This window comes from Syngnathus typhle, linkage group LG7 (genome assembly GCF_033458585.1).
Source record: "Syngnathus typhle isolate RoL2023-S1 ecotype Sweden linkage group LG7, RoL_Styp_1.0, whole genome shotgun sequence".
Taxonomy (NCBI): domain Eukaryota; kingdom Metazoa; phylum Chordata; class Actinopteri; order Syngnathiformes; family Syngnathidae; genus Syngnathus; species Syngnathus typhle.
This window is the reverse complement of record NC_083744.1, coordinates 9,240,173-9,261,116: the sequence shown is the minus strand read 5'-3', so window position 1 is coordinate 9,261,116 and position 20,944 is coordinate 9,240,173. Positions and strand designations below refer to the sequence as shown.

Here is a 20,944-nt window from a genome sequence, read left to right as displayed (position 1 = left end):
GCAGCCATTTGGGAGATTAAAAGTTTCCTGAAGAGTTACTAGCGTGACTAGAAAAGGTTAAGATGCTCTCTCTAATGTTGCCACAGTATGAGAAAGACAAATAACTTAGTGATTTTAAGCCAAGAGTCTAAACAGCTTAGGCATTTGTTTGGCGAAAGAAAAGCCGACTCGGTGAGGTGCCAAAAAGTTCATCTGGCCTGTTGATTTCAGCACGGATTACTGCTATTCAAATCATGTGTCCCGTGTTCAAACAAGTGTGACTGTCAGGGGGGAGAAAGTTGCCAAGCCCAGCTTTTGTCGTCATGTACGCTTATGTGAGTTTACTGCGGCATGATGAGAAAGAGGCTGAAAGAGGCACTTTCATGCCCTCCCTCTCCACCCATTTGCCTAATTTCCTCATCACTTTCAAACCACACAGTTTTTCGATTTAAAGATCATCAAAAAGAAAGAGTGCGGGAAAGCTCGGTATCACTTGTAGCTCGCTTCTCTTTTCGCACAATAAATTACGTCACGCGCGGAAAGCCTTATTTTTGGGATTGTCACAACTATTCTAACAAGGGCAACGGTGGAGTAAATGATGTGCATATTCAAAGCTGAATATTTCATGTTGATTGATCGCACTGACTTCTACCCACCTGCTCCTCCTCCTGTCCCACTGGAGCTGGCATGAGGAGAATTCAGTAATTGAGAGGAGCAGAGCGTGGTCTCCCTTTGCTCATATATGACAGATGGGGCATCATCGCTTCAAAGGAGAGCATTTGGAAACAGGAGGAAGGGGGACAAGAGGCTAAGGGGGGGCTTTGAAAAGGGGGATGTGCCACTCCGTACAGGTGACAGGGGTGGAGAGAGGAGGACTGAAAGCATGTGCCTTGAAAAAAAGTAACAATTATTTTTAACGGGGGGGGGGGGGTAATATTGAATATTTGTGTCTAGATGCTTTCCTGCACTGCCCCCCCCCTAACTTGTTTAAAGCATGTTTAGAATTCTACTTTACTAAATGAAACACTTGCATAGCATGATTATACTTGTAAAATAGAATTTTAATTTTTTTTTAAAAAGGGTCGCATGTTCATTAGTATGTGGGCATCAAAGAATTACAGTTACAGAATCCCACCACTAAGATTTCAAATTACTTTGTAAAGTCACATTTCATTAATACGGAGTTAAAGTCAGGCAGTTTTTCAGAAGCAAGCAACTTGATGACGAGTCTTACCTGACTTGGACAGGTGGCGTCAGCTCAAAGGATGGATGGTGAATGATGAGGAGCGGGCGCTTTCTCGCTATAGAAAAGGCGGAAGTCAGAGAAATACGGAGAGAATTCCCCGAAAAGAAATCAAATCAAAGAATGAAGTCATCACCGTGAGGGCATAGCGCTATAGTACTCTTCGCTCCTCTTTGTATTTCCGTCGGAGGAGAGGAGGTAATGAAATGTTCCAAAAGGACTCGGTATATTTGGTATACTACGAGCCGTGTGTCTCCCTCATCTGGACGCTGACGTGGAAGTAGAACAGACGTGCGCCGTGCGTAAAAATGTGCGGCGGCGCGTCCACGGCGCCTCATCCATCCCCGCTCACATGCGTCTCTTTGAATACATAATGGGCTATTATGCGTGTCACATTTGATAAGGCGATGAGAAGAAATTGGACGCCGAATGAAAGCTTTGCTTCAAGAGTAGGCGGGATTCTACTTCTGCGATTATGGAGCGCTGTCAATAATAAAATGAAAAGATTTGGACTAAATTAGCGTTGACGTTGCAGCGAAGTAAACGCGTCCCTTCAAGTGTTTGAATAGTATGACGCTTACATGCAGAGAATTAATATATTTTCACCTCACGAATCAATCTGACCTTGATTAACAGTGCCGTGAGTATAGAACATGTCTTTAGCCCTAATAGACTCTTTTTATTCCGCTTGCAACAAAAACGTTCACATTTCTTTACGAAAACAACGCTTACTTTTGACTGACGGCAATGGTGGAGAGCAATAAAATACGAATACTTCCTTACTTTACTCAAGTAGATTTTTCAGATACTAGGTCAATGTCTGTAGTTTACTTTCCTTGAGTATACATTATACTTTTTCTGACAACTTTTACTTTTGCTGCATTTGAAAACAGATCTGTACTTTCTGGTCCTGACTGTCACAATAAGCTTTTTTCTTTTTTTTTCCGAACTTTGCAGATGACAACATAAAAAGGAGATAAACAGATGGAAGTACGAATAACGAAAGTCAACCTCAGTGGAATTCCCTATTGAGATCTTGGATTTTTTTTTTTCAAGACAGAAAGAGACTAATATGACATATGGAGGAATGGGAAATAGGGAGCATTAGTTACAGGAAGTGATTGGGACAAACAATGTATTCCCCATCCAGGGCCCTTTTAAAAAGTTGAATCTGTAGTTAAGCTTTCATAGTTTTTTTGTTTGTTTTAAACAAGTATCTGCACTTCCACCTTCACCTGGAGCTTGAGAAACACGTAGAGTCTGTCAACCTGCATTGCACAACATTGAAAAATGTAGGGTGCAAAATGCATGCATCTTTTCAACTAGTATTGGGTTCAATACCACCTACCGCAGGTACACCCTGAACTGATTGCCAGCCAAGTGCTGGGTACATATAGACAGCTATTCACACTCACAATCAAACCAAGGGACAATTTAGAGTGGTCAATTGGCCTAGCATGCATGTTTTGGGAATGTGGGAAACCTACGAGGCATAGAGAGAACATGCAAACTCTTCAGAATCAGAAAAACAATGTTTCAGGAAGATGGTCTTTTGATAATTACATCCAAAAAGAAAAATACAGAATAATGGGTTTTATGGGGCCTGAACAGCACCAATTATGGATTTCCAATTGCAATCACAATAATAAATTGATCATTTCAAAGATAGCCCAGATAAAAAAAAAAAATCAATGAAAAAAGTAGGATTTGTATTGTCATTCCAAAGTTTCAATTCATTTTTTGCATTTGACTAAGAGCTTGATCTGAAATATAATTCCTTTAATGTTATGTACCGGCCTGGGAGACAATCTGGATAATCTTTATGAATCTCTGGCAACCTATGAAATTTACTTGAGGTCCACTGAGCAGCACACCACGATAGCCTGAGATGTATAAATCGTACAAAAGAAAACATAACATACTGGAAATTAACTTCGTTTAATTTATTCATACCTTTGAAAGCATGTTATTGATGCACTGAATCTTCATCTTTTTGTAGACCCCATGAGCCTTCAACAAGTGGAATGCGATTTTCAGCAAGTGACAAACTAGCAGCTCACTGAGATGGATAATGTGGCTTTTGTTGCTGCATAGTTTACACTCCACCAATGTACAAAGCATATTTTTGTCTATCAAAATAAACCAATCAAAAGTGAGTACCCAGTTTTTACTCATGACATTATTTGGAGGACAACTTTTTACTTGTACTTGAGTCCGATTATTCAAAGGAAACCGTTCTTGAGAACACATTTTGGTAATGCACATTTATTGAATTGTTAATCAGAAGAGCTTGAGCCAAAATAATTGGTCAGTTTTGCATTGAATTAGAATGTGAAATGTTGCCAAGATGTGATATCACCTTGTATCAGAGGACAATGGATCACCTGAGCATGTCCCACCATGTCCACCTGATGCTCAACTCATCAGTTATGTAAAACTTCAGCGTTAAATATTTTAAATCACAAGCTAAAATAAGCAGATAGACTCAACTGCTCTTCGATGCCCTTGGCATTTGCAGGTTTGGATTCCTCTCTCAAGCCTGAGCACCTGTCTGGATAACAATGTATGTTTGAATCCATAATCACACAACATTTAAAATCCCCCCGTTAATCCTTGAAATGTAGATTTTGTGCGTTTCATCCCAGTTTATGGGCTCATTTTCTTTGAAAAGTAGTTCTGCTCTTTTGGAGCATACACCTTTGGAGATTAACCAACATTAAGTCCATTGATCTGTGTCTCACCAGCACAACGTTAGCATGTTAAGCATTGCCTAATCTGTCTCATACTACCTGGATTTTCATGTTGGTGAAATAATCCAGACGATGGAAAATAAGGGCCGAGTCACCTCAGAATCTGTTTAAAAGCTTCTTATCAGAGACCTGCACTCCCACCATTAAACCAAAAAGGGCAATGATATAGACTTTCAAGCTCACAAGCTACGGATTTAATCAAAGCAGCTTGGGATAAAATGAAGTTTAGTGGTTTGTGTGAGAGTACACACGCATGTCTGAAAACAATACAAATTGAGCCCACAACCATTTCAAGTCGTGTCTGGGCAATTATCAGCCTCAAAATCATTAGCGGGAGGCTGAAGACATTAGGAAGTGTCATTGAGTAATAGCAAGTGCCAGGTAGTTACACAACATGAAACCATTCAACTTTAAAGGATTAAACAACTATTTGGAACTGTGAAACTTAAATCTTAGAAATAACTACAATAACAAGAGATCATGAGTCTTTACTTTGCCAAGTCATATGAGCTTCAAATCTGAAGTTGTTTTCTCTGGCTTGTTTTAGTGAGACAATTGTAAACTAGTACACAAATGTGCATTCTTGATCATCTTTGTCCTAGTATAAACACTAGTTTTTAGCGAATGGTTTTCCTGTAGTGCTTGGTTACTGTTTTATTTCAGAGTAGTGCAGAATAAGGAAAAAATAATGGCATTTGTCTCACGTATGTATGGCAATAGCAGTTTGAATACCAACGGTTTACATTCAGAATCAACCCTACAACCCTGACATTCTTCGTTAATACGCATATCATCATTTTGTTTTTTGCCAAATTGTCACGACAAGCCATCTGCAAAGATCAGTCCAACCAGGTGAACTCAAAGAATTTCCTTCAGGTAAAAATAGGGAAGAATGACTAAAGCAAAATCATTTATTTTCCTTTTACATGAATCTTGTCACGTCTCAACATAAAGCTAGTGAACGGACATTCATTAAGCAGGTCAAGAGCAGGAGAAAGGTGAGCTATAACTGACACATGATTTATAATGTGTAGGCCAAAGAGGCAAAGCTTACAGTCCTACAAAACAAGCCATACCAAAAAGAGAACCAAGGCAGACTCACCATTTAAAATGTTGGTTAACTATTATATTGACAGAAACCGTGTCCATTTCGAAGGGTAGATTGAATGCTGTTTAAAGTAAGTAAAGAAGTGTAAAAGATGCTTTGTATTGCAAATAAAAAATCATTTCTGATGCATCCTGGCAGCTTTGAACTTGGACACCCGTTTTACAGGCTGCTGAGGAGCTTCCATGTCAGGCGCCACCTCCTCCAGTTTCCGCTCCATGATGGTTGGCAGCGACGGAGGACCGATGGTAAGAAAGGGAACGGCCAACGGCATCGAGTCTTTTTCCACCACTGTACCCGAGAAGGCCTGAACAACAAAGACAAATAAAACATTGCAAATTGCCTGTTGATCTGCCTCGCAATTAACTCAAGTCAGTACCAGCTATTTCCAGACCCTTTTTCGCCGAAATTTCAAAACAGTGTGTGGAGTCTGAAAAAACATTTGCCATTACGATAATGGAGGGCACCCTTGATAAAACATTCTAAACTGTCAGAGGTCACAGGACCCAAAAAGGTATAAAGATCACAAATCAGTGAGCTAAAAACACAGCCAGGTCTTCTTCACCTCAAATTGTTCTGCACGATGCGATGGCATTCTCTTGGAGCTGTCGTCCTCGGCAAGGCTGTCGCTGTTGTCGCTGGGTGTGCTCTCATCGTGGCTGAAACTACGGCCCATCATCCGACGCTCTTCCATGTCTGCTGCGCTGCTCTCGCTTGTGTCGCTGCACACGCTATTCTCGCGGCTACGTGATTTTAAAATGGACTTCTTGGGGATGGGCTCCCCGTCCTTCACATCCACAAACAACCTGATGGGGAAATAATATATAAACTCAACATGTCCAGAAAATTTGTACTAAATGTAATTTCGCAACACAGGCATGCTGGTTCCACCTGTAGATGTCTGTAGGTGTTTGGATTTTGTGAACTTCGTGATGAGAGTGTCCGTTTTGGTGACCGTTTTTCTTTTTCCGCTTTGATTGGTCTTTTAGTTCTTTCCGTTCGCTAAACTTCAGAGTGGTGTTTTTACTTGTGTTGATCCTCACCTAAAACAGAGAGGGGTCTGGGTTAAGCCTGGGAACAAATTTCCAAAACAACTTCCCAGTTATCACACTGACCTTTTTGGGCTCAACTGTGTGGGAGAAATAAATGGTTGGCAGATTGTGGTGCTCTTCTTCGTCTTCTTTTACTTCTCCACTCGAGGGCGCATTAACATGGTGTTTCAGACAAAGTCCATTCACCGGAGGAAGGCAGTCCGTCTCAATCTGCTCCTCCGAGGAAGAGGATGATGTGTCCTCCCCGCCAACGTCTGTATTATCGGACAAGCTAAAGAAACAAACTGTAATGAATGACCAGAAACGTGCACACCATTGTTACGTGAAGCCACAGATGTGGTCATGTACCTGTCCCGCTCATTTTGCCGTTCCTCGAGTTGCTCAAGCTCATTCAATCGAGCCCACAGCTCCTCCTGTGTCATGAAACTCTTTGCGCTCCTGTTTTGTTGGGTGTCTTCCCCACTTCCTTCGTTCTCCTCTTCCAAATCCAACACAGTTTCCAGTTTAGGCTTGGAATTTGGTCTGTGAGCCACTCTACGCTTTCCTAAAAGTAAATGTTTTCATAAAATCTTGACATTTAAAGATGATTGAATTTTGTGTGAAATTCATCAATGTGCTGGCAAAGATGATACCTTGTGTGACAGTGGCCTCGTCCTTTCCAATCACCTCTCTGATGTCAACATAGTCCCCTTTTTCCTAAAATACAAGCAGGATCTGTAAACGTATTGGCTTTCAGGGAAGTTTCTATACCGTGTTGATTTCAATATAAAGCAACGTACATTTACAATATTTTCCCAGTCCTTCACCATTCCTACTCTCGCTTCAAAGTTTGTCATTGTCTTGGACAGCCCACAAAGTTCATTCTTTACATCTGCAACAAAAGGTTAGTTAGAGATATTAAAATGGGCACACTGATGAAACGGAGAATTAAACTAAACTAAACATTTTACAGAATGATTGAAATGCCTAAAATCCGCTGCAAGAGGAGGGCGGGGGCATTATGACACTAAACGGTACAAAATATCCTCTGGCCCGAATACCACTCCGGATCATTAAATCTTCACAACAATTAAGCCCTTTTACAAAACGCAAGCAGAGAGCCCTTGTTTCCATGGCAATGGGGAGCCCCTTCAGTGTGTGCATCAAGTGGAAGTGAGAAAAGGTCAAACAGAGAAGGCCTGACAAGTCCATCGCTGTCTGACACATTTCAGCTTGCGATGTTTGCATTACAGCACTTAACTCCGTAATAGCGGGGCAGGCAGGGGCATAAGATTTGGTGATACATTTGGGGGGAACAGATGACTGAATGGCCTGTGGCAGGACATTTCTGCTTCACTAAACACTTAATATTCTCAAAGACTGTCACAAGAACCCCATCCTAATCATTCACATTATATTCTCAATTTCACTATCCGCACAAAGTGCACAGATGAAGAAGAGGGTGGAATGAATTGCAATTACAGCAAATACATACAGTAGTGAAAAATTCACATTACACAAAAGAAATATTTCAAATATCGCTGCAAGCAGCAATGCTCAGGCTCCTTGCACCCACTTCATCAGGATGATTCCTCAAAACCATTGTCAAACATTGACAGCATAATGTAAACAAAAACTGTTGAGGGTTAATGTTTTCAGACTTTTCATTGGGGTGCTATAGAGTGTGTGTGTTCTTTTTAAATATCAACTGGGGATTAAAGATTGGGATGTACTGCCACAAATAATTCCACTTGAATGAGTCCTTTGGTCAATAGTGCTATTGTGATTGATATAACAGTGCCCTCTGCTGGGTACAAAGTTTTTGGGTTTATTTCTTTAGACTAACGTGTGCCATGTTTTCTTTCACGGGGGTGCTTAACAAGACTCACACTTCATCCTGTGGTCGACAATTTTCTCAGCTTGCTTGGCGGAGCACTTAGCGAACCAGTTGTCACCAAGCAGCACGGTGACCTCATTCGAGTGCACCAGCTTCCCAGGCATGAAGGCCATCGGGCCAAACGGCACCTGCTCAGAACAGGGATGCAAAAAGTCAGCAGAAGTTGAGGGACCTGATTGCAACCAAAACACAAAGCCAGATTTACATAAATGCATGAATTTGAGTCTCCCTCTTACGGGTGTATAGTATTCACAGATTCTAACACTCACCATGATATCATAAGACAGTCTATCCGGAAGTGTTTTGAGGCGTTCTTTCAGGGCATCATAATCACCTGACACCTTTTCCCTATAGATTCATGGACACAGAAGTAATGAGTGGCAAAAAAAAAAAAGTACCCACTTTGTTTTGGCTCAATTCAACAACAATGCGAGGGGGGGAAAGACATTTTGTACTTTACTCATCTGGCCACATGAGGTCACTGTAATTCATTTGGATTAGTGGCTAATGGAAACAAGTTTTCTAGTCGAAGTATGATCGGTTGGCTGAACTGAGCTCACTAGCTATTTCCATTTTTCAAATAAATTAATATTATTTTTTTAAATGTATTGATCTGACCAAACAATTGGTTAAATATTTATGATGACATGAATTGTAATACAATTACGTAATGAGATTAAATGATTTCAAACAAATTAAATGACATTTTGCATCTTAACTTCCATTTTTTAAACCATATCTACAAAATTACCTGGCACATATCTCCATTATAAATGTCGAATGTGGCCTTTTGGCACAAATGTTTGCCTACCACTGATCAGCACAACTGTCTTATGACGACAGAATCAATAAAATATTTATCTAACTAGGTACCTTACATTAATAACAACAACAACAAGGGGGAACAATTCAACAATTGTATGCATTGCAGATAATAAAATGTATTTTCTTTTAATATAGATTTTCAGCAACAGTTTTCCAGAAACGTTCAGCACCGCCCTACAGTGTCCAGTCACTTCAAACACATTAATTGTAATGAAATTAGACTGCAGTGAAGACTCAATCAGTAATGGTTCACTCGCAGGTATTTTTACTTCATCTACCAGATTGTGGCTCCCCGTGCTTGACTAACACCCACTCCCTATCGTCTGTTCACGTAAAGGAAGAATCTCAACATAAAGGAAAAATCTCAAGTCTGCAGGATATTATTCAGGACATCTGGATTCCATGAGTAAACTGCTTTGCAACAGCTTACTGAACAGAGGTGTAGTATATTGACTGCATATTTGTGATCACGCTGGTGTTCGCTAAATTAATACATAAAGTTTAGGACAGGCGGCAATACACCGGATTGCTATTAACTACCCTTATTTTTGTGATACTCACCAATGCTGAATCCGACCTTCACAGTCTTTCACCACCTATTATTATTAGGAGAGAAATTCACAACATATGATGATAAACACTTGTAAATGCAGAATTGAAAATACATTTCTGAAAATTACCACTTTTTACTTGTTGACTGATAATGTGGAACAACTGTCAATTCATACACTGTGAAATGTAATCATTAATTCATTCCATAATTATTCATGCTGAAAGTTGACCTGCTACTGGTATCCACAGCCGGAATGTGGTTGGGAGAAAAAAAAAGTTTCATAAATACAGTTACTGCCTCAACATAGGGTGCACCTTAAAATCCAGCAAAAGATTAGTCTATAGTGTATCTTCACAAAGAATGACCCAGGAAGAGGTTTTGCAGATTTAAGAGGTGTGGAACTATTAAATGATCATTCTTTTGGTCTTCTTCAACTTCCTGTTTCACACAAAAGACAATCATACTAATTTTTGAAGGGAACATGGAGACACTCATTCACACTCACATTCTCAACTATTAGACCCCTTAATTTTAGAACTCCAGATTAAAAAAACAACAACAACAACAGCAACAACAACAACAGTAACAACAACAACAACAACAACAACAACAAGCGTCAGAACTGGGAGAAAGACACGGACCGAGCTGCATGATCGACAATCGTTCAATCAATCAAAATTAACGCAAATACGCATCTTTATGATGCATACACTATTTCTTGCTTTTGATTCCCTGACGGCATAACTGCTATAATAACGCCTTTTATCATTTGTCATTCAGCAGCGGTAAAACCACAAACAAGCACACAAAGGAAAAAGGTAAATAACAGCCGCTGAAATCGTCATTTAGGTGATCATATACTTATGACGCAAGACAAACAAATTGCGCAATTATGAAAATATCGTGCAAGTCAACGCCAATACTAGTAGGCGTGGAAAATAGTTTGCACTCGCAGAGCAGGGGCGTTTGCAATGCTTAAGAGTTGCACGCTACGTTAGCTGACTTAGCTAGTTAGCTGTCTCGTTCACTTTTGTTTACCCACAGCAAACACGTAAAGGTGAAACTGGCAGCCTCGTTTCAATTTGATTAATTTCACGTCAGGTTCAAATGAAACGAAACATGACTCTTATTCATTTGCCTTTTGGGCAAAATGACTGTGGAAAGTGAGTTCAAGTGGCATGTTGTGGGAAGGTTCTAGAAAATGGAACGTCATTGGTACAAATATGACGCGACATGACGGTGTGGTAACTGGTTTAGCAAGTCGTCTATTTATCTTGCACAAAGGAACGAAAGCGCATGCAATCGTGGGAAAACCCCCGTCTGGTTCAATGCATGGTCAGCTAGTGGGACTTTGCTCGCCTTTAATATTCGTTTTATGTGCTTAACCATTATTACGTACAAGTTACCTTTTCGTGTTCCTCTCGGAGCCTGGTCACTCCGCCGGGGTCCACCATGTTGATTTTTCTCGTTTCGACCTTTATCATCCCAAGGGCACACGGTTTTTTGGGGGGGATACTTTTGATGAGCCAGAAACAAAGCTCAGGGGTTGTTTTGAGTCCTAAAGAAATGTTTATGAATGCAGCAGGAGCTTCTCCTCGGACCCACTTTAGTTGAAGTCATCAACGTGACAGCGGCGATTATCCACACTTTCGGAAGTAATAACATCTCACACTCTCATTTCAGGATCCCCGCATCATTCCCCTTAAAAAGAAAAGATTTTGAGACGATGTCCAGCGGAAATATTTCCTCTTCGACGTCTGCACCACGAGCTACAGAATGACACTGACTGGCGCTGTAGTTAAAGCAAAACATCCTGTTTTATTTGAGAGCTCCTTTCACAATAAATTATATTTTAAAGAACTGGAGAAAAAAAAAAAGGACTCCGACGATTTCTTCACCCAAAATAATATCTGAGTTAAACACACAATGGAGTTCCAATTGGTTAAAATGATTTTACTAGCACTATACCGTGTTTTAAAATTTGAGGTTGTGGTCATGTTTTTGTTTTGAAAGAAATGTATTTCCTGTCAACTCGTGTACTTTAGCACATTATCAGTGCATTGAGGGTAGCGTGCGCTTCGATGTAAAGGTAAACAAGATTCTCACCTCGCGTCAGTGTCGGTTATTTTAAAATAATTTTAAAATAATTAACACACATTATTACATAATAATAGAGAATGAACCACTGAAGGAATCAAGTCTGAATTCCTGTTGTTGGTTGGTCTTTATTTGCATCAGCTTCCACGACCTCGCGAGTAAATAGTAAAGTTTGATGTTGTTTAGGGCTAATAAAGACTTCTTTAGGAATAAATCGAATTTAAAAGACATGTTTTGCTATAGTAGTATGCACGATTTTATTATTTATGTCATAAATTACCAACACCGTCCGGCTTTTAAAAAAAGATATCTCGACGCGTATGGTTCATCCACGCCACGTGACTATCCACTTCCGTCTCTCGTCCTGTGTTGACACACGAAGTCAAGCGTCAAGGCTGCTGTACGGGACATTTAATTTTAAATAAATAACACGTATTTAACCGGTATTAATGAACTCCTAACAATCAAGGTACGGTAACCTACCGGTATGTATGGTTATTGGGGCTTATAAAAGGAAGTTATTGTTCTTCACACGGTTTCTTATAGTCATCTAATGTTTTGTTTCCAATCAACTGTATAGTATCTGGGTTTCTTTTTCTCTCTGTTGTCTTTTTGTCTGTCTGCACGTCTAAAACGTCTCGTTCTGATAGGATATTCCAATAATCAAGAAGGTGCAATAATTCCCAGAAGTTTGATGCAAATTTTCAATCCCTACCTTTTATGATCAGTGAATATAAATGTAATGTTGTGAAGCTAAATGGCATTACTTAAATACATTGTAAAAATTGTTTCAAAAATAAATTTAACTAAACGGTGTTCTGTAATTTCCATAATGCAGAGAATGTATCATCGGCTTGAAGATATTATGAAGCTCTCCTGTGAGTTATCTGCTGATAAGCAGATCCAGACCACAGTCAAGGGTTCAGCAAAAGGGGCAGCAGCAGCTGGAAGCCTGGCCTTTGCCGGAGGCTTGGTCGGGGGTCCTCTTGGTATTGCAGTTGGTATGTAACACACTGTATTACTTATATAAATTAGTAATGGTTAATGATTCAAAATATACACATGCAGTACAACATTTTGAACCTTGGCTCTCTCCAGGCGGTGCTATTGGAGGCCTTCTTGGCTGTTGGCTGACCAGCGGTGAGTTCAAACCTCTTCCTCAGGTCATTATGGAGCTCAGTTCTCATCAGCAGCAGAAACTATACGAGGATCTGGTTGCCATCCTCGGGGACATTCAATGGACCGATGTGGCACAGCTAACTACTCTTGTCTTAAGCAATTCTACTCTGAAGCAGCAGCTCACTGCTGCCCTCCTTGGCTTTGTTACCAAGGAGCTCCAAGCCAAAGTGCACTATGTTGATTAGTGTGGATAAGTCCACAGGCTCCACACCCTAACTGCTTGATAAGGACATGATTTTTTTTGTGTGTGTGCACGTCCAGAGACTGCTGAATGCTATCCACAAACTGCCGAAAAAACTGATAACACATTAAAGTGTTGTAAATTGTGCCATTGCCTTCATTTAGTTATTTGATTTTGAAGCCAGCACATCACTAGCCAACACCAAAGTCATCCTTTTGTGAAGTTAGGTTTTATATCTGTTGATTGGGTATCCTTTACCTGGGAATACAAATATGTTTAATGACATTTCTAACATAACTTTTACATTTTTTTAATATTTTGTGTCATTGGCAGCCAGTCGACCATTCAACTAATAATGCACTTCTATTACCATTGACCAGTGTAGGGATAATTTTGGTCTCAACGATCATGTCTATTATGAATCATTTGACTACTATTAGTGAACTTGCATTTAAATAAAGGGTGATATATTTATTTGTCAAACTGCTCAATGTGACTTACCAGTAGGTTGAATTGAATTACAAAAGGGAGGGGGAAAGAAATCCTGCAGCAGTGGCATTTGTTTTGTGAATGTTCTCAATGATCATGCACACTAAAACTTGGGTTGATATTCTTTTAAAGTCTGGAAAGGCATGTAAATAAAATGATGCACAAATAATCATTCCCCAAGACTGCTATGAATATAGAACCACCCTTTCATTTCCATTCAAATTGTTTTTGGTTTTGCAGGTTTGATATAGCCATCTCATGGAAAGTAAACTTTTAATAACACTGTGTGAACAATCAAACCTTCCTCAGCTAAAAAATAATATATATTTTCCACTTTTTGATTAGATAGCATGGCCCGTAACAATTTAGCATCTCATTCACATTAACCATTATGCATTCTCCGGTGTTGCTAAATGAGGTAACGCAAATTATTAAGATTGGCTCTCATCAGTCTGCAAGTCATTGGCTTTTCTTGTAATACAAAAGCAGGTTCATAATTTAGTCACTTGTTTCTGATTGGAAATAAAACTCATTCATTTTTGTCTGCTTACCTTCAGTCATCCGTTGCAGTGGTGGGTAGTGAGGGCCTACAAGGTCTTTTTCGCTGGCTTCGACACTACCACAAACACCAACCCACATTTACAACCTAAAGTCCCAAATATTAACATTCGTTATATAATTGTATTATGAACAGTTTTTTCTTTTTATTTTGAAAAACTTTCTTACTGCTCTGCCTCTAGTAGTTAATCAGTACTATGACCTAGGCCTTTCAGAATCAGTAGTGATGGTTAATGTAAGTTTTTGCTTTTTTCCCCAATTTGATGTTCACTTCCTTAAGCGTGCCAGCCCTCATATTTAATGTCCACTTGATTGGTTTGGAAAAGCAAAAATGGTGAAACCAACAGACAGCAAATCCCACTTAATGTCTTCGATGCATTGTTTCTTTTTAAATAGTGTGGAAGAGTTTTTTCTTTTGTAGTGATAGTCCAGGTGTTTGTGGTGAGTTAAGTAAGTTAAGTGTGGTACCTGAAGGCTCAGGGTTAGCATGACCCCCACCCCATCTGTTGAAACTAAACATAGTGACAAATGAGAATAAAAATAAAACCTGCAACAATACCATAGGAAACTGGAATTTATTGATAATTGCCACCTCCACCTTGTACAAGAGTCATATTTCGAACATATACTACAGTAGGGGGTAAGCTTGTATAATAGTGCTCTAATATTTATCCCACCACAACGGTGTCATCATCTGGGAACTCATAGTAGGGAACCTCTAGGTTAAGAGGAGCCGGCCCCTTTCTAATTCTTCCTGAAGCGTCGTAGTGGGATCCGTGGCAAGGGCAGTAGTAGCCGCCGAAGTCACCCGCATTAGCAATAGGCACACATCCCAGGTGGGTGCACACACCAAGGACGATCATCCATTTCGGGTTGAGCACTCTATCCTTGTCGTGCTGAGGATCGCGGAGCTCTCCAAGACTCACAGCCTCCTCGGCGACAATTTCCTTCTCGGTGCGGTGGCGGACAAACAGGGGTTTCCCTCGCCACTTGAAGGTCATGTTTTTGCCCTCTGGAATCTCAGTCAGCTTGATCTCAATCTTGGACAGGGCCAGGACGTCAGCCGAGGCACTCATAGACGAGACAAACTGGTGGACAGCTGTTTTGGCTGCGTAGATGCCAACTACAGTGGTGGCCCCTGTCAACAAGTAGGAGAAGGCCCTCCTTCCCTCGCTGCTGTCTTGAGAGGACTTGCTTGGGTCGATGACTTCAGGGCGGCGGTAATCGGTAAAATCGGGGATTTTGATGTCTGTATGGGCGAGTCGGATTCCCCCAGGAGCTATAATCAGATAATATAAATGGTCATATCCAGACACATCAGTTCAAGACAACGCACACCCAAATATCTGTATTTTTTTATTGACAAAACAGCTGGATAAATATTAAAACTAGTAGAGTCCTAAAAACAACCAAAAAAAAAAAACAATCGTTGACGTACAGACGTGTACATATGTCCTACGACGAACGATCTATGAAGAATGCTTTAAATCCACGGAGAAGATGACAGGTGACATGACACATGAGCAAGTTACAATTAAGATTATTACAGTTCGTCTTTGTGGTTAGATTCGGGTTGTTGAACAGATAAGATGACGTTAGACGAAGACAGGCCCGGTGAACGTATCTTACCCGTAGCAGGAACCAACTCCTTAGCTCCAGGTAACACCACACATTTGGCTGTTTGCTGTGTTCCGCGCAACACTGGGGCAAAAGCCCCAAAACGACCAGCAAATGTCAACATTTTCGCTCGATAAAACAATTGTTCACCCCGTACTGGGGACACGACCTTGCGTGAAGAAATCTTATGCGTGTCTCCGTATTCCGACACGGCGGAAACACTTTCTTGCTGAAAGGATCCGCCTTGAATTGTGACCGTCCTGCACTGTTTCTCTTTTCAATGCCTAAGTCAAAACGATGATAAATTCCTATTTCCAAGAATAAAAAAAGTCCCAAATTTCCAAGATCAAAAGAATAAATGTTATCACATTTGACTTGAATTTAGTATAAATAAATATCGCTTCATTCATACAGCTGTTTAAATGTCATTTTTAAACAGGCATATATTCAAGGCAACTTCCCCGTGATGTAAACAAGGGTCCTCTCATCCCCCCAAAAATGGAGAAGGTTCATAATGGTAACATGAGCGATCATAGAAAAAGAGAAAAATGAAATTTCCAAAGAGAAAGTTGTTTCTTTTCATAATTTTTGCTTATGTAGCATTTTCACTGTACGCTGCATACAATGTGTTCTTCAGCACTAAAGTCATATCCCGCGTTCACAGGGTGGAGACGAAAGAAGCAGGACCCCCTGGTATTTTCACCAAAATATACAATCCAATCGCTTTTAAAAAGAAATTGTTGCAGTACAGTCATGGGAAAATATTCAATTGAATCAACAAAACGCTTTTTCCAAACTGTCTGTTTTGCTTGCAGGGGGTGTTCGAGATGGCGGAGCTGCTCCATTCATTGGGGATGAGTGGAATCCATGGGAGGGTGAACAAGTGGAGTACAACTCCGCACTGAACAAAAGACGAGAGGCCTTCAAACAACATATGGCAGAAATCGAAAAGAACAAACCCAAAAGATACAAGGTGCAAATCTGGGGTAAAGCAGCTATAGGTGAGGCTTGTTGCGACATTATTTATCTCCCTTTATCCTGAGGGGCCTATGCTATACAACTACTAGTTGCCATACCTTTCGCTGCTACTGGTACTACTATTAATAATAAGTCATTTTCCCCCATCAGGACTTTATCTTTGGGAACATATTATGGAGGGACCCCTCAATCCAACTGACAAGATAGCGCAATGGATAGAGGGTGAGCTTCCGTCAAGCAAAATAGATTTCAGGTAACAGGTGTTGTTACCCATGTTGTGAACACTGAAGCCATAACAAGTTAAACAGGAAGAACCGCACTATTAATTCATTTCCTCCTCTGTCTGTAGCTTCTACACAGGGCCTGCTGTAGTCCAAGGTCATGTACCGTTGGATATGAACAGCCTAGTTCTGGTTCTGAATGGCCGTGAGCAGCAGAAGGTGGCGTACTCCACACGTTGGTTGGAGCACGTCCGAGCTTTGGTTCAGTCGCACACTGTGTCTCACGTGGCTGTGGTCCTCCTGGGTGATGAGCACTGCAACAATGACTGGCTAGGGCCATACCTAAAGAGACATGGCGGCTTTGTGGACCTGCTCTTTTTAGTGTATGACAGCCCTTGGGTCAATGATATAGATGTCTTCCAGTGGCCCCTCGGTGTTGCCACGTAAGTCATTCTGATATGTTCACACCCATGGGCTTCAATTAACCAAATGTGCATGTTTTTGGAATGTGGGAGGAAGATAGAGTAGCAGAAGAAAATCCAGCGAGAACTTGCAGTCCACAAAGGAAGGCGAGAGAAGTTTCAATTAAATGCACTTTATTTTACATGTCATGTTTCTTGTTCAGATACAGGCAGTTTCCCATGGTCAGGCCCAATGCTGAGATGATCACTTCCAAGAGGCCACACCTCTGCAACTTCCTTGGTACTGTTTACAAGAATTCTTCTCGGGAAACACTCATTCAGGTTCTGAAACAGTCTGGTCTAGAAAAGGATTGCATCACCACTGCCAGGGAGAAGTAAGTTAGATTGTTACTAAACATTTCCCGTCATGGATTTCTTCTATTATATGACACTTTTGCACTTGACTCATGATAGTAGTAAAAATTGCAGGCAAATGGGATTAGAGATGCATTGGAGATGAGGGCAAAAAGAATTTGTGGATTTACCAGCTCTATTTTTGATACATAATTAATTAAATTCAGTTATCTTAAATCTGGAATTTGGTACCCAAGCAAACAAACTCACAAAGTGAGCTACTGTTGTATTGCAATGCTGTGAGAGTCATTTATAGAACACTATTGTCATTTGCATTCGTCTTAGAACTGCATTCATATTATCATGGAAATTCCTTCAATCCTTCAATATATTTTTTTAAATACACATTGTTTATCAACTACTGCTGATCGCTCAAAAAATAGCTTGGTCATACAATTTTTATACAGCTTTTGTATTGAATCTCATTAGCATGTGAAATTGTATTTCATATGTAATGATGATGTGAGTAACAGGCCGACAAAAACAATATGTATGACCTTATACTTTCCACAATAGACAGCTATGCTGAGCATTTTATACATTTAGACATGGAAAGAAGGAAAGGCATCAACCATAAGCATTTTATCCACGTAATTGAAAACACATTTTGATTTTATAAGAATACATGAAATTGATATTTACCAAACGCAGCCTGCCTAACATATACCCGTTTCCCTCTTGTCTCCCCCTGTACCTGGAGATGGCTCCCCCAGGAGACAGCAGACAGTTTAAAGAATTATCAAACCGCCCTGGCCCAGAGCGAGCTCACCCTCTGCCCCGTTGGCGTCAACACGGAATGCTATCGCATCTACGAGGCTTGCTCTTATGGCTCAGTGCCCGTGGTGGAAGATGTACTGACGCCGGGGACCTGCGCGGCTGGGCCCAGCTCCCCGTTGCGTCTCCTAAAAGCCGCGGGAGCGCCCTTCATCTATATTAGCGATTGGCGGGAGCTTCCTGCTATTCTGGAGAGAGAGCGAGGGATGAGTCAAGAGCAGAGGGTAGACAGGAGGAGGAGATTGCTGGAGTGGTACGCCACTTTCCGTCAACAAATGAAGGATCGCTTCACTGAGGTCATAGAGGAGAACTTTTTCAAAAGTGGCTGATTGTCTTTAAGGAATAACAAAGGTGACATCGGTGTTGAAAGTGGAGAAATGTGATTGCCTTCTAGTCTAGTGAACCTGGTGACAATATTCTGTTATGTGCAGTTTATCTGAATGATATTTATATATATGTTGTGAAGTTGTGGGAACCTCCAAGAGTTTTCTTTGTTGTTTATATTTATATTTTGACAGTGATTGAATGTGTTGTTATGTAGAGTTTATAGATAATTGGAAGCATTTGCATACCGATGCCCATATATTTCAATGACATTTTGTACATGTTTGTATGAATTCAATGGGGTGATTTGTTTTTGTAGCAAGTGCGACGACAACAGTAAAAACAAAACAACACGGGAATGTGCTTCAAGGCCTTTTTTGAAACGTGTGCATAAGGCCATTTTTTTTGTATTTTGAAATTGCATGTTCAAATTATTTGATAGTGTCTATTCCTTTCGTTGCTATGTCGCATGAATATAATTTTGTCAGTGCCATTAAATAAAAGGGAGTTTTTAATTAAGGCTTTCATCACCTATAAATGATATCTTATAGAGAATCTGGCGTTTCCCTGACTGTTCAAAAAGCAATATTGTATCCTGTAGATGGCGCACAGGTCCAATTTATAGGAGAAGTCAACAGTTGGAATCCGAGTATCACGCCATTCTTTCAGGCGTTGACGAGATGTTTAGCAAAATCCCTCACCATTTTAGTGATATATTTTTGAACACGCGTTTCTACTTCCCTCAAGCCATATTTTCATGTTGTGCAATTGTTAAACGATTTGGTATTAGGGTTGAATGCCTTCATTGTGCGTGCAGCTGTAATATTTTTGACTTGTAATATTAAAGTTTTGCCAATGCATCGTCTTAAAGAATTTCTTCAGTGGTACATTTCTTGCATAATTAACCAATACATTGTGCGTGTGAACGTGCGTTAGTGTTATAACCCCCCCTCCTGCCTGGCTCTCACTGCCGTGTGTGCTGCGGTCGGCCTGCCTACTTGTCTTCCTCGCGCCTGCCCTGCCGGGAGTTGGAGGGGGAGAAACCTTCCAGGGAGAGCGAGAAGTGGGGGAGGTATTTGCGTGTGTCTTTACTCTGAACCACTTAAACCGGACACACACTCCAATTCAATTCGACTTTATAGCCTCCTTATGCGGCTTTTTGGGCACTGCTTATACGCGGTGCCAACTACGAATGATGCTCCGCTACTAAGACCCTGAAAACTTACGCGATTCTATTTTATATTTTTCTTTTTTCTTAGTTCCCTGCGGGAGCAAGAGGCTGCCCTTGGCGCTGTGCGGATCTATTGGTTGGAATCGGATTGCGCATCGCCAGAAGGAAGATTATCAATGAAGTGATCGTTTTCTCCTGGGAACTTAATCGTTCTGTTAGTCCAGTTTGGGATGAGTCCCCTTTTGTAACCCCCCGCCTGTTGACAAGCAGTTTAAAAAAACATTCACACATTCGTTCACCAACAAGCGGACGTAAGATGTCTTCGCCGAGGTTTAAAAAGGATAAAGAAATCATAGCGGACTACGAGAGTCAAGTGAAAGGTAAGAGGATTGAATTTCTTGAATAATTTGGTTTATAACGCGCTGTTAACGGGAGGGCTGGATTTTTTTTTTTTTTAGCCAAACTAGTCCATCAGTGAGGCGTGAGCTCGTGATTTAAAAAGTTTGGAATGCATGACCTCCAGCAGTGCTTTAGTCAGAGACATGACCACGACTAGCCGGTGTGACTTTTACGTAATCATTTAGAAATAGAGAAAGCTCCATGCTTTTGCAAAGAAGATCTAATTGCACCCCCTTTTCCTTTCAGACTATTTTCAAATTTTAAACTCTTGTTTATACAGTCTCGTACTATATTCCGCATAGAAAGTCGGTTTAGGTCGTATTAGCATTGTACACCGAGGAAAAGCACATGCTGAGTCAGAACACCTGTATGAAGATCCGATGTAATGCTGAGGGGCACTTGAAGTTGGTGCTTCTTTTTTTATTCCTGCATGCTGCACACATCCCAGATGCATACCAACCACAGCGTGCTTTCGGAATCGTACATGTGTGCAAGGATCCTGTTAGTAGGTATGACTTATTGTCAAATACAAATAGACTGTCCCAGGAAAGACGGATTGGGTTGCTCCAGGGTAGCCATGGGGATTTGGCGTTCAGCCAACCAGCTCTGTTTATCCCAGCCTGTTTCATGCCACCCTTTACAGTGGAATACAATCCCGTGTGGGTCACTGGATAGACTACTACCATTTGTTAGAACTGTACTTCAAAACAATTTTAACCACAGGAAATGGTGGACAGAGACATAATCTGTTCCAGGGT

The 20,944-nt window shown here is 40.7% G+C and overlaps 5 protein-coding genes across 13 annotated transcripts in view; 3 read left to right on the top strand and 2 right to left on the bottom strand.

The window, feature by feature from the left end:
• Positions 1 to 4,869: 4,869 nt before the first annotated feature.
• Positions 4,870 to 11,192, bottom strand: uri1 (URI1 prefoldin like chaperone). The gene is made up of 11 exons (XM_061283093.1): positions 10,790 to 11,192; positions 9,392 to 9,426; positions 8,275 to 8,353; positions 7,998 to 8,133; positions 6,909 to 7,000; positions 6,762 to 6,825; positions 6,478 to 6,673; positions 6,193 to 6,400; positions 5,969 to 6,120; positions 5,643 to 5,883; positions 4,870 to 5,384 (listed from the first exon to the last, which is right to left on the bottom strand). The coding sequence occupies exons 1-11, from the start codon at positions 10,865 to 10,867 to the stop codon at positions 5,196 to 5,198; spliced, it is 1,470 nt and encodes a 489-aa protein (XP_061139077.1). The 5' UTR covers positions 10,868 to 11,192; the 3' UTR covers positions 4,870 to 5,195.
• Positions 11,193 to 11,313: 121 nt separating this feature from the next.
• Positions 11,314 to 12,987, top strand: zgc:112052 (protein C19orf12 homolog). 3 transcript variants are annotated; one of them, XM_061283099.1, is made up of 3 exons: positions 11,314 to 11,472; positions 12,319 to 12,481; positions 12,579 to 12,987. In XM_061283099.1, exons 2-3 carry the CDS (start codon positions 12,322 to 12,324, stop codon positions 12,842 to 12,844), a joined length of 426 nt encoding a protein of 141 aa, XP_061139083.1. In that variant the 5' UTR covers positions 11,314 to 11,472; positions 12,319 to 12,321; the 3' UTR covers positions 12,845 to 12,987. The 3 variants fall into 3 exon arrangements, with proteins under 3 accessions (XP_061139083.1, XP_061139085.1, XP_061139086.1); XM_061283101.1 differs by lacking the exon at positions 11,314 to 11,472 and adding an exon at positions 11,812 to 11,949; XM_061283102.1 differs by lacking the exon at positions 11,314 to 11,472 and adding an exon at positions 11,828 to 11,965.
• Positions 12,988 to 14,445: 1,458 nt separating this feature from the next.
• Positions 14,446 to 15,732, bottom strand: LOC133156951 (cytochrome b-c1 complex subunit Rieske, mitochondrial). Its single transcript, XM_061283097.1, has 2 exons — positions 15,517 to 15,732; positions 14,446 to 15,166 (listed from the first exon to the last, which is right to left on the bottom strand). Exons 1-2 carry the CDS (start codon positions 15,626 to 15,628, stop codon positions 14,556 to 14,558), a joined length of 723 nt encoding a protein of 240 aa, XP_061139081.1. The 5' UTR covers positions 15,629 to 15,732; the 3' UTR covers positions 14,446 to 14,555.
• A 240-nt stretch (positions 15,733 to 15,972) lies between these two features.
• Positions 15,973 to 19,135, top strand: rxylt1 (ribitol xylosyltransferase 1). 2 transcript variants are annotated; one of them, XM_061283094.1, is made up of 6 exons: positions 15,973 to 16,197; positions 16,320 to 16,505; positions 16,633 to 16,735; positions 16,832 to 17,146; positions 17,329 to 17,499; positions 18,219 to 19,135. In XM_061283094.1, the coding sequence occupies exons 1-6, from the start codon at positions 16,053 to 16,055 to the stop codon at positions 18,619 to 18,621; spliced, it is 1,323 nt and encodes a 440-aa protein (XP_061139078.1). In that variant the 5' UTR covers positions 15,973 to 16,052; the 3' UTR covers positions 18,622 to 19,135. The 2 variants fall into 2 exon arrangements, with proteins under 2 accessions (XP_061139078.1, XP_061139079.1); XM_061283095.1 differs by lacking the exon at positions 15,973 to 16,197 and having other exon boundaries at positions 16,436 to 16,505; positions 16,633 to 16,704.
• A 422-nt stretch (positions 19,136 to 19,557) lies between these two features.
• The window catches only part of srgap1a (SLIT-ROBO Rho GTPase activating protein 1a), a 39,981-nt gene continuing 38,594 nt past the window's right edge, over positions 19,558 to 20,944 (top strand). For 4 of the 6 annotated variants that reach the window (XR_009714918.1, XR_009714917.1, XM_061283087.1 and 1 more), the window contains exon 1: positions 19,618 to 20,167. Coding sequence is in view for 4 of the 6 variants with exons in the window: in XM_061283087.1 (XP_061139071.1) it covers positions 20,104 to 20,167 (64 nt within the window). In the remaining 2 variants the exon portion in view is untranslated. Of the gene's footprint in view, positions 20,168 to 20,944 lie in introns of all 6 variants that reach the window. The other 2 variants (XM_061283084.1, XM_061283085.1) reach the window with 2 other exon arrangements.

Excerpts from the sequence above, each read along its gene's own strand:
- rxylt1 (XM_061283094.1), top strand. The coding sequence starts at position 16,053 with ATGAAATTTCCAAAGAGAAAGTTGTTTCTTTTCATAATTTTTGCTTAT. Across the intron at positions 16,736-16,831 it reads TCAAGCAAAATAGATTTCAG|CTTCTACACAGGGCCTGCTG; the intron begins GTAACAGGTGTT and ends CTCTGTCTGTAG. Across the intron at positions 17,500-18,218 it reads ATCACCACTGCCAGGGAGAA|ATGGCTCCCCCAGGAGACAG; the intron begins GTAAGTTAGATT and ends CTGTACCTGGAG.
- LOC133156951 (XM_061283097.1), bottom strand. The coding sequence starts at position 15,628 with ATGTTGACATTTGCTGGTCGTTTTGGGGCTTTTGCCCCAGTGTTGCGC. Across the intron at positions 15,167-15,516 it reads GGAGTTGGTTCCTGCTACGG|CTCCTGGGGGAATCCGACTC; the intron begins GTAAGATACGTT and ends ATCTGATTATAG.
- uri1 (XM_061283093.1), bottom strand. The coding sequence starts at position 10,867 with ATGATAAAGGTCGAAACGAGAAAAATCAACATGGTGGACCCCGGCGGA. Across the intron at positions 6,826-6,908 it reads ACTGGGAAAATATTGTAAAT|GAAAAAGGGGACTATGTTGA; the intron begins GTACGTTGCTTT and ends CTTGTATTTTAG. Across the intron at positions 6,674-6,761 it reads CGAGGCCACTGTCACACAAG|GAAAGCGTAGAGTGGCTCAC; the intron begins GTATCATCTTTG and ends ATTTACTTTTAG.
- zgc:112052 (XM_061283099.1), top strand. The coding sequence starts at position 12,322 with ATGTATCATCGGCTTGAAGATATTATGAAGCTCTCCTGTGAGTTATCT. Across the intron at positions 12,482-12,578 it reads TCCTCTTGGTATTGCAGTTG|GCGGTGCTATTGGAGGCCTT; the intron begins GTATGTAACACA and ends GGCTCTCTCCAG.